At 38.3% G+C, this 15,382-nt stretch overlaps 1 protein-coding gene across 1 annotated transcript; it reads right to left on the bottom strand.

The window, feature by feature from the left end:
* Window positions 1–5,581: 5,581 nt before the first annotated feature.
* On the bottom strand, window positions 5,582–15,328 carry LOC142378215 (cytochrome P450 3A56-like). Its single transcript, XM_075462483.1, has 13 exons — window positions 15,231–15,328; window positions 14,868–15,040; window positions 14,670–14,763; window positions 14,043–14,095; window positions 13,827–13,926; window positions 13,627–13,740; window positions 13,310–13,398; window positions 13,077–13,225; window positions 10,186–10,313; window positions 9,855–10,103; window positions 7,448–7,674; window positions 7,190–7,352; window positions 5,582–5,847 (listed from the first exon to the last, which is right to left on the bottom strand). Exons 2-13 carry the CDS (start codon window positions 14,936–14,938, stop codon window positions 5,758–5,760), a joined length of 1,527 nt encoding a protein of 508 aa, XP_075318598.1. The 5' UTR covers window positions 14,939–15,040; window positions 15,231–15,328; the 3' UTR covers window positions 5,582–5,757.
* Window positions 15,329–15,382: the final 54 nt, after the last annotated feature.

Raw genomic sequence — 15,382 nt, forward strand, 5'->3', positions numbered from 1 at the left:
TGAAAGATGTGCACATCCACCCAGGGGCACCGCTAGGGATTTTGGGCCCCATGAAAATAATTTTTACTGGGCCCCCAAACAGCAGGCCAGGAGGTTGGCGAAAATTTGTGATGCTATTTTACATGAAACTATGCATTTTAATGGTATTTCTGACTATCGTTCCCATATTTGTGAAAAAAGAAAAACATGACAGTTGGGGTAGGTAAACACTGAGCACGAGGAATCCAATGGAATTAATTTATTTGCTGCAACACTGATACTCTGATTCTAAACTAAATTAAATTAGGCTACCTGAAAAATACAAAACATAAACGTAACGTTTCCAAAACAAATAAAGTTATTGTTACCAGTAAATTGTAAATAAAATATATTGGTGATTATAAGTTAGTTAATAACTTAGTGTCATATTATTTTTTGTCAGTATTATAATTTTATTTGGGCCCCTCTTAATCATGGGCCCCTAGAATCCTTCTCCTTTTACCCCCCTTTTCGCCGCCCCTGCATCCACCGCATGTTGAGCGCTTTAGTTTGAATCTGTTGTGTTTGTGTACAAAGGCAAAATTACAAGAAATATGTCTCTGCTTTAAATGCTTATAGACCTGACTGGAGAACCATTTTTCTATCTAACATTTGGATTTTCATTGCTCCCTGTGATGCAGCGTTTATATTCATCACAGAGGACTGGATCCTCAAATCAAAATGAAACATTTCTGCACTATGACTGTGACAGTGTGACCATGTTTTGAGCAGTTAGCAACGTTAGCAACGAAACAGTTTATTTCTGTTTGAACCTTTCAAACAGAAAATCAACATGAGACAAATGAAGCATTTGAAAACTAACGCGACATGAATGGAGTAAAGTCAGAAAAAACAAACTGGTAAATGGACAATAATGAGTTAAATTGTCTCAGAATGAGTGGGCTGTCTGAGAGAAAAGTGTATAAGATATGTAATGATTTACAGAGCCGAACAGTGTGCTGCAGCTGAGACGAACCATATGATTCAAACGGTTTTGAGTTCTGGTGGCAGAGCTGAAAATATACATCCCTCCTTTTTTTTTTTTTTTTTTTATTGAACACAACATTTGGGCCTCCAAGCAGACCAGCTACATTTCATGTCACATCAGGAAACTGCATTTTTAGTTTAGAGGCAATTTAAGATTTTAAGATGCATCTTTTTTTTTAAATAAAAACGAAACATTTATCTCACTTCTTTACTTTTATCATTCCTGGATTGCAAATTCCTGTAAAATACATTTAAAGCTTGCATGGGTGGAGACCTGCTATTTGTATACAGTTTCAGCTTGTAATCATTACAAGGGGAATAAAGCGCGTTAATTCAACATGTTTGTTGCCTTCAGCACATGTTGTGTCTACAGTGGAGCTGGTTTGCCCACCTCGTTTTTTCTTTTCTTTTTCTTTTCTTTTTTTTTTAATCTCTGCCCTCTGTTTATAAACATGGAAAGAAAGAACAAGAAGGTTGAAAAATGTGGATTATGGATCCGTGAAGGAGCAGGAGCACATAACTGAGAGATTAACAAAGGCTGAAAACAGGCCTCCACATGAGTGCGCTGTTGGAATGCGAAACATTTTGAGAAATGAAAGTGTCATGAAGCTAAAGTGAGACATTACTGGCATTTTTTTTTTGCTTTTACAAAGTTGGACTTTCAGATTAATTGAAAATAAACCTTATATACTCCCAATAACCCCCCCTCCCATACATTTTACACTGTGACTGAATTGCACTATCATTTCCTTTTATTTCTGTAAATAAATGTAAATGTATTTTATTTATACAGCCCAGACAATCCTTACGATGTACCAAAGTGAAAATTATATAGCTGTTGTATGTCTTTTAATTTATTCTTGTATTTTATTCTTTTAATTTTTTTGTTTTTATTTTTCTGTACAGCACTTTGGTCAACTGAGGTTGTTGTAAAGTGCTTTATAAATAAAACTGGACTGGATTGGAAGTGCTTTACGGCAGGTAATAAATAAAGAGAAGAACAAGTAAAAACTAATAAAAACAATAAAAGAACAGTGAAAGCAATAAAATACAACAAAATCAAATAAGATAAAAGTGTCATCATACTACTGGGTATTAAAAGCCATCCTAAATAAGTAGGTTTTCAGCCTAGATCTGAAGATTTCATTTTATTTAAATTTTTTAAATTTTATTAAAAATTTTATTTCTGTAAATAAGTCATATATTTTTTATTCTATTTCTATTTCTTTCATATTTTATTCTACTTTATATTTGCACTGTTTTACTTTCTTCTTTTTCTCTGAGTCTTGCAACGAAATCTGGTTCAAATGTGCATTGCGAACGTGTTTTTAATGACAATAGTCTTTCTAAGTCACTCAGGTATGAAAACAACAACAACAACAAAAAAACGGTTTGGACTTCACCAATCCATTTACAGTAATCCATCCGTTTTCCATACCTGCTTCATCCTCGTCAGGGTTGCGGGGGTCCTGGAGTCTACCCCAGGTGCTACTGAATTAGATGCAGGGTACAACCACAGAGACAAACAACGTTATTTTTGATACATTTTCTGTCATTTATACTGATTTCAAGCTTCTCATTTGTCGTGATACACGTTTCAAAAGACTTGCCGAATGGTTCAGGCTTTGGTCAAAGTACAGGGCACGCTGATGCATCATGACTCGGCATGTAATCGTTGTGCTCTTCTGTGAGATCGGGCTGTAATCTCCACTTCAGAAGTACTTGTAAAGTTTTCTGTTTTCAAATTTCAAATAATCTGAAGGTTTTGTATTGAAAAGTTTGTACATATAACACTTACAGCTTGATTTATTGAACATTTTAGTACTGGAAACATCACAAAAGCGGAATTATTTTTCTTTATTTTTGACAGTATTTTCTTATGACTCAAATTAGATATCCAAATTCACAACAAATTAATGTCCTCCATGTCTCCATGTCCTTTTAATGCCTAAACCCATTCTTGATACCCATATCAATCTCCTGGATTCAGAGCACAACAGAGTACCGAACCAGCCCCAGGGAAAGTTACTGATGATCTCCTCTTGGCCTCTGATGGTGAACTTGTGTCTGTCCTTGTCCTTTTGGATCGGGGATTTGATCAAATCAAATCAAATTTATTTGTAGCACATTTCATGTACAAACAATTCAAAGTGCTTTACATGAAATAAAAGCATTGCAGCAGGGAAGCATTAAAATACATAAAAGAATATAAAGAGAAACAAATAAAATCATTTTAATTAATTTAGTCCAGATAGGTTCAAAGATATCGTGCAGATTTCATGCATAGACACATGAGAACAGAAATGTCTTTAACCTGGATTTAAAAATGTCTCCATTTGGTGAAAGTTTAATCTCCACTGGCAGTTTGTTCCACTTGTTAGCAGCATAACAGCTAAATGCTGCTTCTCCATGTTCCATGCTGCTTGATATGTTGGATCACATTTTATTTTATTACAAACACATCACTATTTTATTTGGGTTAAAGGAACTGCATTAGTTTGGTTTAAGTCATATTTCTGTGATAGAGTCCAGTTTGTTCATGTAAACGAAGAATCTTCCTCGCACACCAGAGTAAGTTGTGGAGTTCCGCAGGGTTCTGTGCTTGGGCCGATTCTTTTTACTTTATCTATACTTCCATAAGGTAATCTTAGTAGACGGCATGGCATAAATTTCCCTAGCAATGCTAATGATACTCAGCTGTACTTATCTATGAAACCAATCAGTTGGTTACGCTATAAGCATGTCTTAAAGACACAATGAGCTGGATGACTCAACATTTTCTGCTTCTAAATTCATACAAAACTGAAGTTGTTGTTTTTGGACCTGAGCGCTTCAGAGAGAAACTGTCCGGTTAAATACTTACTCTAGATGTCATTACTTTGCCAGTACATCTGTGACTGTGACTGCAGCATATAATACGTTTCCGAGACCGTCTTCTTTGACATTTATAACATTCCAAAAAAATCAGGAACCTCCTGTTTCAGAGTGACGTTGACAAAAACTGGTCCGTGCACTTTTCACTTCAAGACTGAACTACTGTATTTATTTATTATTCTGTCCCAAAAATTCTTTGAAAAGCCTCCAACTGATCTAAGAATGTGAGAGTTCTTATGAGAACTAATAGGAGAGATCATATTTATCATCATATTTGGCTTATCTTATATTTTAGCTCCTGCTAAATCCATCCATTCATTCCTTCTTCTGCACATTTCCACTCGAAACTTTCTTTACTTTTTTTGTAGGGCTGGGCGAGTTAACTCGTTATTATCGCGTTAACTCGCTAATTATTTAACGCAGATAAATATTTTATCGCGCATTAACGCAGTTTAAAAAAATATGTATTATTATCATTATTTTCTTATTTTTTTATTTTATAAAAGTCTGTTTCTCACAGGCTTTTATTTTTGTAAAAGTCTGTTGCTCACAGGCTTTTATTTTGTAAAAGTCTGTTGCTCACAGGCTTTTATTTTGTAAAAGTCTGCTGCTGTCTGCTGTGGAACAGGAAAAGAAAGTAATCGGCGGATCCAGCAAACATGGAGAAGGGTACGGAACTTTTACTCGGCCATTTTCATTTTAAAGTTCTTCCAGACGGCGGAGTCGACAGAACCAAAGTCATCTGTAAACACTGCCAAGTTGAATTGTCTTCTCAGCGTAGTAGTTCCAGTCTAAAATATCACTTAAAGGCAAAACACACAACTGATAGCAGCAAGTCATTCAAGGAAACAGACAGTGGAGCGAGGCTTCTACATAAAAACTACAGAAAGATGCTGATGTTAAAAGTGTGTTTGCACAACAAATGTTATGGCACTTTCATTCATATGGCAGCACATTTAAAATAAAACTAAATGCTAAAAGCTATACGCTACTTTTGGATTCATTTTTGGATTCTGCGTACAAATGCGATTAATCGTGATTAATCAGGGAAATCATGTGATTAATTAGATTAAACATCTTAACCGTTGCCCAGCCCTACTTTTTTGCTCTCGATGTGCAGCTCTGGACATACTGTCTTTTTTTCACTGAGCTGTTTTTCTGTGAAAACAGATTTCTCTGTGCCGGTATGGATGCTGTGCTGCTGGAAAGCCCAAATAATGCCTGGACTAAGACCCCAAATCAAGATGAGTTGAAGAGGAGGCATTTAGGATGAAAATAAGGGTCAGACCATTTCTTCTCTTGATCGTCATGGGACCACTGGCAGATAAAAGGGACTAGCATGAGGACACGGTACGAATATATCTATAACGATAGCAAAATAAAGTCGCACATCTGTATATATGTGTGTGTGTATGCTACTTTTTTGTCTGTAACTCTCTTTTTTTCTTTCAGGATCAGTGTTTTTGTGCTTATTTGTGCCTCTTTCCTGTCCTCTCAGCCCTTTCTGAGTCTGGTTCAGTTGTTTTTTGTCCTGTTTTTCTTCTTCCCAGTTGTTCACTGGCCCATGCAGGCTCAGGATGGGGGGGGGCTGCTCATGTAAATGCACATTTTGATCATATGCAGCTAAAAGAAGGATATGGAGAGGAGATGGAATGAGGAATGAGGGTCATCACCCTTTAAATGAATGACAGGTTGCAGTAAGAAAACTGAGAAATTCTTTATTTCTAATCCAGTTTTCAGACATTTTTCATGTTTAACTCAGAAGAGAAAAGAAGAGACACAGAAGTACACACAACTGTAATGCTCTACTGAATAGCAGGCATGGTGATTAATTATTCATGATATTTAAACAAACTAATTTAGTCTCTTTTTTTTTATCTAGCTAGAAGATTCAGAGCGAGGCACCAGCTTCAGCTTGATGGGTCGTTTTGGCATCAGCAGACCCTGGTCCTCCATCTCAAAAGGGATCTGAGAGGAAATGACAGAAAAAAGCTCAGTCAACACTGCAAAAGCAACTGAGAATCTTTAAACAACCACAAGCAACAGTGGAAATAGAAACCCGATGCAGATAATATATGGCCTTTTGACTGTCTTTTTTCTTAGAAAGCGATTTCATAACATCACACGCGTGAGATAAGCTGCAATTCTGTCCAAAGTGCTGCGTCAGGTGGTTGATTTTGCTCTTTCACCTGACTGCTGAAAATATCCCGATGTTACGTAACTCAATGTTACATAACACTCAATATCCGTATTCAGTTAGCCATGAATTAAATGTTTAGATACGATTCTTAGAACACCATAAACATTAACAGCAGTGGCGGCTGGGAATATGGGGAAGCCCATATTATGCGTTCAGGGTTGTAGAGGCTTGTGCCATCCCAAAGCAGAAGATAGCAAAGTTAAAAAGAATTAGTTATAACATAGCTGTGTCTAGTATGACAAGTATGCCCAGCAAATACACAGAAAGAAGGTATAGACTTTGAAAATTCACACAGCAAGGCCAAAATCAAGTATGATGGAATCTAAGGCCTGTAAATGGCTGGATCAGAATCTGTGGAGCATTTTTCCCTGTCATAATGAATACTTAGAGTTTGATGGTGGTGGTAAGTATTCTTAAAAATGGTAACATTTGTGAATGGGCAGCATGAATTCTGGAAAGAAACAACTAAAAGTATTACACAGTGCACCTTTAATGGAAATGGAAACGATGGGAAATGAGTGAAACTCCGACAGCACTTTCACAGACAACCAGTCTGTTTCGTATCCGCTTTGGGACTGAAGTCCCAGCGTGCTTCTCCCCGCTTAAATATTCGGCTGCCACAACATCTCTCATGATGGACAAACACTAACTCCAATCATCCCGACACAGCCCCTCATATTGACACGCCCACGTCTAATCTACCCACAGAGACGCCGAGCAGCCTCGGAAGTGATGAGTTTTTGGCGATTTAGCCAGTGATGACCTAGAATTGTAGAAAAAACTCTCCCGCCCCCTCCTGAAGCCGGGCAGCCCCCGGCTCGGAAGCCTGGCTGTTAGTGGCGGCTTCATAACATGATTTCCTCAGTGAACGGCGGCGATTTCAGAACAAATCACTTCATTAAGCTACAGGACAACATGTTGTAGTTATGAAAGTAAATGCAGTATTGGGCATATCTTGTGTTTTGTGAATAACTGTTTTATCGTCAATTTAACATTGAAGATGTATCAATTTGGCCAGAGAATGGGAGAGGCTGTCCGGCTTCCCGTGTTGTCTCTGAATAGCCGCGGCTGATTAACAGGCAGCGTGAAGATGCAAATCTGTGGTCTTACCTCAGTCTCCTTACACACAGAGAAGCTGTAATCCTGGAGGATCTCCACCACTGCAAGTTTCATCATCACCAGAGCAAATCGCATCCCAATGCAGTTCCTCGGTCCTGCCCCAAAAGGCATGTATGTGTACGGGTCGATCGTCTCCTTGTTTTCCTTGCTGAATCTGGGTTTAGACACGCATGTAGGCGCATTAATAACAACCAACGACCAACGCGGCTCAGGTTTCTTTTCTTATTTAGTGTTCTCATCCTTCTATACCTCTCAGGTTTGAACTTCTCCGGTTCGGGCCACAGGTCAGGGTCCCTGTGCAGAACCCACATGGGGACAAGGACGACCATATCTTTCGGAATCACGATGTTATTCATCTCCACAGTTGACTTGGCGTTACGCTCCAGACGTGGAGCTATGGGGTACAATCTGAGGGACTCGTTGATGACGCAGTCCAGATACTGCATCTCCATTAGCTTCTGGTACTGAACAGAAGCCTGCAGAAACACAAACGGGCCTGTTGAATATAACGCTGTCACCAGTACACTGGGAAAAAGCCCCTCCAAAAATAAGTAAGAAAAACAACAAATAAAATCCGTTTTTGCTTGAAAAAAGCAAAAAAATCTGCCAATGGAACTAGTGAAAATCGGCTTGTCCAGATTTCTTGAAATAAGATGTGATATTTAGGACTTTTGAGATAAAAGTGATCTTGAAATTAGCTTAAAAACCTCTTCAAATGTAAAAAAAAAAAGCTTTTTTCATATGATATGTGACTCAAAACAATTTGTTTTCAAGACTTTTTCATTTAACAAGATATTCCAGATGTATTGTCTTCAAACAAGTCCCTATATCTGGCTGAAATGGTACTTGTTAGGCAGTTGTGTCTTATATCAAGTGTAATGAGATATTTGGACTAGAAATTAGACAAATATACTTGGTAAGACTTTGATTTTTTTCCAGTGTATTCCAACACCTACTGCATTGGATTCATATGCAACAGAGGTGGAATCATTTTACAATGAACACCATAGATATTATGATACACACCAAACCCATCCGTTTATTCACAAACTGCTTTGACTCCGCATTCATTTTTTATTTGCACCTTGTACTAACAGTAGGATTTAAGGTTGAATCCCATTAATCCATCATTTCTATTAAACCAGTGATACTCACTATTTTTTTCACAAGAGCCACGTTGGCAGCAAAATCAAGGGAAGAGCCACTTTTACCACAACATACTAAAGTCCCCTTTTGCAAATATGCATTTCTACATATAAAACATCCCACAAAAAAAGAAACAACACAGCCAATACATTTTCAATTCAGACCATATTTACCTTAATACTGGGATGAGTGGAAGCTGGTGTGCATATCCTCGACTTTCTTCATGTTGTATTTGTAGTTTGTTGTTGTAATCTTAGTGTTTTCACAGTTTTTGTGCTGGTTTTTGCCCTTTTTTAATTAAAAACTGATCCATTGTGCCTATATCATCGCGCTGGCTAAAGGAGCTAGCGTGCTCTGGTGGTTTAAGCGGGCTGCGTTGCCAGGTTTAACAGTGTGCCCCCCTTTAGGAAACACCATTAAGCCTTAATTAATACTTAATAAAAATACTTAATACTACAAAAACGCAAACTTGAGAAAAAATACTTAATACTGTGCAGTATTGGCTGTATGTTATTTGAAAAAAATGTATTGTTATTGTTACCATATTGTTATAAGCTACTATGCGAGTGCGAGCTGCGCAATGAGGATCTCTGTATTAAAGGGATAGTTTGACATTCAGGTATGAATGCAGATCTCATTCAGTGTGGTTAAACGTTTAAGCTGGATGGAAAATATCTTAAAGACAGTTTTAATTTTTTTCAGACCCCCTTTACCAGCTCAAATGTTGTCATTGTCTCAATTGATTTGATTGTATTTTATTTCAGATGTTCAAGGGAGATCAACAGCCTCCAAGTCAACAAAACAAAATCATATAAGCAAAATCCCACTTAACACACCTGAAAAGGAGTGGGAAGAAGCATAGCTTATTGAATCCCACCCCTACACATTCAAAATATAATACATATTACTTGTACGCACCTCCATGTAAAATGAAAACTATACCATACATGTTATACATGCATATCCAAAAAATACAAAAAGAAAGAGAGATAGAGAGAAAAACAAGAAAAAAAAATCACAGCATGCTTTCACTCATGTATCTCTGTCTAAACGGTCTGTTTATACATTTTCTTGAATTGATACATACTTTGACATTTGTTTAACTCCACCTTCAGAGCATTCCACATCCTTACTCCACATATTGATAAACTGAAACCTCTCATTGTCGTTCTATTCCTGGTTCTTTTGAAATTAAATGTCCTTCTTAAATTATAATGTACATCTTCCAGACTAAACAATTGTTGAATGTTACCAGGTAGTTTATTATTTTTTGCCTTATACATAAATTGCATTGTTTGATATTTTACCATATCAACAAATTTTAAGATCTTTGACTGTGAATGAGTATGGTCCACATATCTTACCTTATGAATAACACGAATTGCTCTTTTTTGAAGAACAACTATAGAATTCAATGAACTTTTGTGATTATTGCCCCATACTTCCACACAGTACATTAAATAAGGCAGAACTAAAGAACAGTACAGAATATAGAGTAAATCAAACGTACCTTGTTGGGGAAAGTGGCGTCGATCTCTTCCTGCAGCTTTCTCATGACCTCCGGGTTCAAAGCCAGATTGTAAGACAAGAAAGTGAGAGAGCTGCTGCTTGTCTCATAGCCAGCAAAAATGAAAATCATTGCTTGGGAGAGGATCTCATGATCACTCAAGCCTGGGGAGCCACCTTTATCCTGCTGGTCCCCACTGGGATCCATGTTTTTCTGGGAGTCAATCATCAGCTGGAGGAAGTCCACTCGATTCTGAAAGTAAAATAAGAGCAGATGGGATGGTTGATGCAAAGATATAACACGTCGCCGTACAAAGACTCACAGACAGCTGTACCTTTTGCTTGCTGGTCTCACGATTAGTCTTGATCGTCTGCAGAGAGGCGTAGAAGAAGTCCGTCACCGATTTAGGGAAAAAGGAAAACTCCATCTTTTCAAATATGGGAGCCAGGAAGGGGAAGAAGGCTGAGATTTAACAGACAGGAACACAAATGTGTATCATTGACACATGAAAGATAGCAAATCTATTGATCGTAAACATTTACACTAAGTTTAGCAAATGCATTTTTATGATCTGCCCGATAAAGGACAAAGTTAACTCTGACAATGTTTAAATCCAGGCTGAAAACAGTTCTATTTAGCTGTGCATATGACACCTGAAAGGGTTTTATCTGCACTCTTCACTTTTAAATGAATGAATGATTATTTTTTGTTTCTTTGGAATGATTTTATTGCCTTCTTGAGGTTTTTTGTAGCTGTAAAGCACTTTGAATTGTGCTCTACAAATAAAATTGCCTTGCCATAATGTACAATAACATAAAAACATTACTGTGAAAAGCTGAATTAGTAAAGGATGACCTGATCTCCACAAAGAATTAAATGTTGTGCTCGGGCTTCATGCGGCTCAACTGGTTGAGCAGGTTCTCCATGTTCACAGGTTCAGATCCTGACCTATCATGCTACATCTCTCCTGTCTCACTGCCGCTACTGATTTAAAGACACTAGTGCACAATCAAATCTTTAAAGAGATCTTTATTTTATTTTGCAGCTTCTAAAGAGGTAGCATCCTACATGGTCTGTTCTGTGAGATTCTGTGAACAAACCTGGTTTAGTTCTCCGAGAGCTCAGTCTTTCAAAGTGCCCAGAATTTTCTATAATGCTTCTTTTTTTTACATCTTTCTGCCTTTCGAAGGTCAGTTTATGCTTTACTCACGAAGCCGTGACTGTTAGCAGGAGTATCCGGTTTTTACTGTTCCAGTTAAAGGGACACTATGTAATAAATTAAGTCATTTATTAGCTCAAATCAACATATTCATTCATAAATTAGTCCTCATTGGTGTAAAATTATCTCTGTCAAAAATCTCACTTATCCTCCTGAGTGAAGAATAACTTGTCTGTATCTACATAGAGCGGGCAAGCTCTTTGGAGGCTGCCATGTCCTTCCGCTCTATGAAAAACGACAAAGTGCCGAGAGGGACATAAAGCACTTCGAATCGCGTTTTCCCCAACGCCAGCTGCAAGCGGAAATGACGTCATTTTGACCTCACGTCCGCCGAATGGCTTATTACCGGCGCTAATGGTAAATAGATTTTATCTCGTAAATTATCCCACTAATAATGCATTGATTGTTACCAAACTTCTGCCGTAGTACACATATGCCTTGTGTACACAGAGAGCGACCTACGCTACCTGAGCGCCGGAAATCATTATTTCTCTATGGAGGGTGAGCTAACTGGGCTACCAGAGCGGATTCAAGCGATTAAACTCAAGCTAACTTTATGGTAATGAGCTATGACGCGGTTCGGCGAAAACCAATGACAATCCACAGATTGTAGGGGTCCGACAATCCGCGGGGTTCGCGGAAACAGACGTGTAAACTTTGGTTCCTATCCAAACAATAGTCGTTTAATCCTGAGACTGTTGCAATTGCCGTGTCGAGTGCTTCAATACAATAGTGTAGTAACCCCACGCATACCTTTCTCACTGCAATTAAGTTTTATTTCGGATTTATTTCGGATTTTATTTCGAATTTAGTTTCTTTTCACAGCTGCCTCTGCTATTCCTGCTCTTCTCAGGTGTACCTAATGTAGTTTTACATCATTTGTAACGTGATGTATATCTTGTATAACAAATTGTAAATAACAACACGTTTATTCGTGTCCCTGCCCTCTCTTTCCTCATGTTCTTTTCCGCGGGGGTGCTGCACAGCCGCGGGGCCTTTAAAAATTGAACATTCTAAATGTGACGTCACGAGCTACCAAAGCTACCAAAGCTACCAAAGCTACCAAAGCTACCAAAGCTACCAAAGCAAGTTCTCAAGCGAAGCTTCTCCAGCGACCTCCGCTACCTCTTGGTATACACGCAGCAATAGGCTCTTAACTCACAAAACGAGGCATTAGAAAGTTTGTAAGTTTACCGGGAGTTTATTTAAAAGAACACTTTCCAGATAGCAACTACACACTGCTGCTAACGCTACTGCTGCTAACGCTAACGCTGCGTCGACGTCACTTCCGGTAACTCCCGGAATATGACTAATTGCATTGTTTGCACACCAAAGGCTATGTCAACTTATGTTGTCTGACATGTTATCTGTCATCTGTATTTATAGTGTTATTGTATGTGTGTTATGTAATCCTTCGTACTGTGTTTCTTGATGTCTTTTTGTTTGTGTGGACCTTTAGTCTGAAGCTATAGCTTCTTGAATCTTGACACATACCGCCTGCCGTAGTTCAACAAGATGCAACGCACATTTGAAAACGTGAGGCGCTAGAGAGCAAATTCATTCGACTTTGCAAAATAAAATTGCACCACTAGATGGGGGAAGAAATTACATAATGTCTCTTTAAAAGTGTATTTTTTTGTGTGGATTGTCTTGTTGTCTTGTTGTCTTGATTGTTTTGTTTCTACAGGTGTAGCAGCTGGTTTTCTGATTTTTCATTGTTTTCTATGTTTGTCTCTTCATGTTTCTGTTCCTTTTTTTCTCTTCTTCGCTCTCCCTCTCTCTCTATCCCCCGGTCCGGTTCGGCACTATTATCACATCATGTTAAGTATTGTAACAAAAATAAATTAATAAATAAGGAGTTGATGGGCATCAAGGGGAGCTTTACATTCATAAAGCTTCCCTTGGCATAGCAAATGTGTTTGGCATAAACGGTATTCAGATTACAATTCTGCTGCCATAATGCTTGACAAGGGGTTAAAAAAAATAAAAATAAAAGTGTATTTTACCAACAGCGAGGAAGACGGGGCTGAAAAAGTTAAACTTAAGCATCTTCTTGATGTTAGTAACAAAAGGGTCTGAGGCGTTGTTGAGTGAGTCGATGTCCACACTGAAGGCCGTGCTGGTTACAACATCCATACTGTACGGCCCAAAGAACCTAAAAGAGCACACATCCAAAAGATCCTTTACTGTTAGACCTGACAAGAATTCAATTCATGCAATGGTTTCAAAGTGCTCTTACTCCTTCAGCTCTAATGGCTCATCCTTGTCTGCCTGCTTTTTCATGCTGACGACCAGTTTGGCAGAATGGCTCTTCATTATAACGAACATCTGAGGCACAGACAGGAAAAAGACTTGCAGTGCACATAAGGAAAATTACAAAAAATGGATGCAGCTACAGTGATTGATATTCAACAACTGATTAAGCTCAAGTGATCTCAACCAAAACTATTTGATTTGACTGCTACTTCTGTACACTGAATTAGGATTCAGCCTGAATAAGGCTGGTTAAACAAAAAAGCTCTACTGAATGAGTAAAAGCCAGAGGAGGTGGCACACCTCTTTCAGTCTCCCTGAGGTGAAGGAAGGAGACAGGATGCTGCGGATCCTCCTCCACTGATCGTCTTCTGCGATAGACACGGCATCATACAGTGCCCCGTTCAGGTGGAAATTCTGTCATGTTAGAAAACAAATGCTGATGAGGACAACAGCGACATTTAAAACCAGCGATCTGAGTGAGTTATGTAACGCCTGCGTACTCTGCGGTTGGTGAAGTGAGTGTAACACTCCTTAATCAGCACAGCTTTTATCATAGCAGGCTCTGTGATGCACAGGATAGGCTGGCGGCCATCGTAAATGCTGAATGTGACGAGAGAGGGGAACAAATAAAGTTTACAAAAGGATAGGTGTGTGAAGATTTCATGCCTTTACATGCAAACTGAAAAAGCATGTAAATATGATAAATACAAACTTACCCCCATGTTTTTCCGTATTTCTTAAAGCACTCCTCATCAAAATTAGAGAATCCCTTCGGAAAAAATGACAATGTAAACATGAAAAATGAATAAAAAAATGATAGTCTACTAACATATAACATGGCAGAGACATTTGTAGTATCAGTATGAAAACAATACATTTACATATATTTAAATAACAATAATGTCAAATTCTAAAGAATTTCTGAAACAGAATTCCATTCCTATTTAACATCCCTGTCCAACAATAAGCATTCTAACATATATCGTTCTGAGAGCCATTTTAACAGTTAAATCAACATAACTCTCAGATTTATTTAGCCATGTTTTTCAGGTAAAATCCCCCCCCCCCACACACACTTCCGTGTCTGAAGATTTCCCTCATGCCTGTGGCTGAAATGACTTCTGTTTGTTACAGCTTTGGTAAACAGAAATGTAGGAGCAAATCAGTTTTGCTTATTTAAAGCATGAAGAGCAGAATCAAAACTTCCAAATCTTCATTTTCACATTTTTTTAAATGCAGGAAAAACAAAAACACACACCACAGGCTATCTGTCACATTTTATAGCTTTTCGTCCAATATTTCTTGACGATCTGCCCTGAAAAGTAATATAATATAATACCAACCTTTCGATAAGAAAGCAATGTGCCAAAAAAGGGAACTGGTTTGGGACCAGGGATACCCAAGCGCTTAAATGTCCCATAAGGCCAGTAGGCATACCTGTTGAACAAAGCAGGCTAGTATCATGCACACAAGCAAATCCACACACAAATATCCCGATGAATAGAGTACAAATAGATGAGCGAACATTTTCACAGACTTACACAAGGAGCAGTGTGATGAAAGCCACCAGCAGGGTCCATGTCTCAGCAGAGAAGTAGAAGAAGTAGCCCATCTCTGTTAGCTTTCACTCCTCTCTCAGTGGCCGTGCAGTCCTTTGTGAGACGCTGTGGCACAACCTGAGGCTTTTAATCTCCATCTGCACGGCACTTCCTGCCTAAGTGTGCAAGAGTTGAACCAATGGCAGCCGGCAGTGTTAGAGTGAATAATTGACAGAAAGAGAGAGTCACCAACATTTATCTTCGTATAATTACAACAAATATGTGTTCTCTGATAATGCAACTTTATGGGCTAAATGGTTATCTTGCTTATGTAAAGAAACAAAAGAAAATCTTTGCTTTTTTTACTCTCTCAGAGACGGTTTTTCCTGTCAGGAACAGAAGAAGTCGAATACAAAAGGAAAAAACAACTCTCTTCTTAATCTTTGTGCACAGACACATCCAGTCATGCGCTGGCGTGGGTGGCAGAAACTACTTTTATTGTTTCCCTGCAGGTCAGA

This window comes from Odontesthes bonariensis, chromosome 4 (genome assembly GCF_027942865.1).
Source record: "Odontesthes bonariensis isolate fOdoBon6 chromosome 4, fOdoBon6.hap1, whole genome shotgun sequence".
Classification (NCBI taxonomy): Eukaryota; Metazoa; Chordata; class Actinopteri; order Atheriniformes; family Atherinopsidae; genus Odontesthes; species Odontesthes bonariensis.

What these genes read in the sequence shown, in the direction of transcription:
- LOC142378215 (XM_075462483.1), bottom strand. Translation starts at nt 14,938, where the DNA reads ATGGGCTACTTCTTCTACTTCTCTGCTGAGACATGGACCCTGCTGGTG. An exon ending in AAATACGGAAAAACATGGGG is followed by an intron (nt 13,927 to 14,042) that starts GTAAGTTTGTAT and finishes CGTCACATTCAG; the next exon opens with CATTTACGATGGCCGCCAGC. An exon ending in CTCACTTCACCAACCGCAGA is followed by an intron (nt 13,741 to 13,826) that starts GTACGCAGGCGT and finishes CTAACATGACAG; the next exon opens with AATTTCCACCTGAACGGGGC.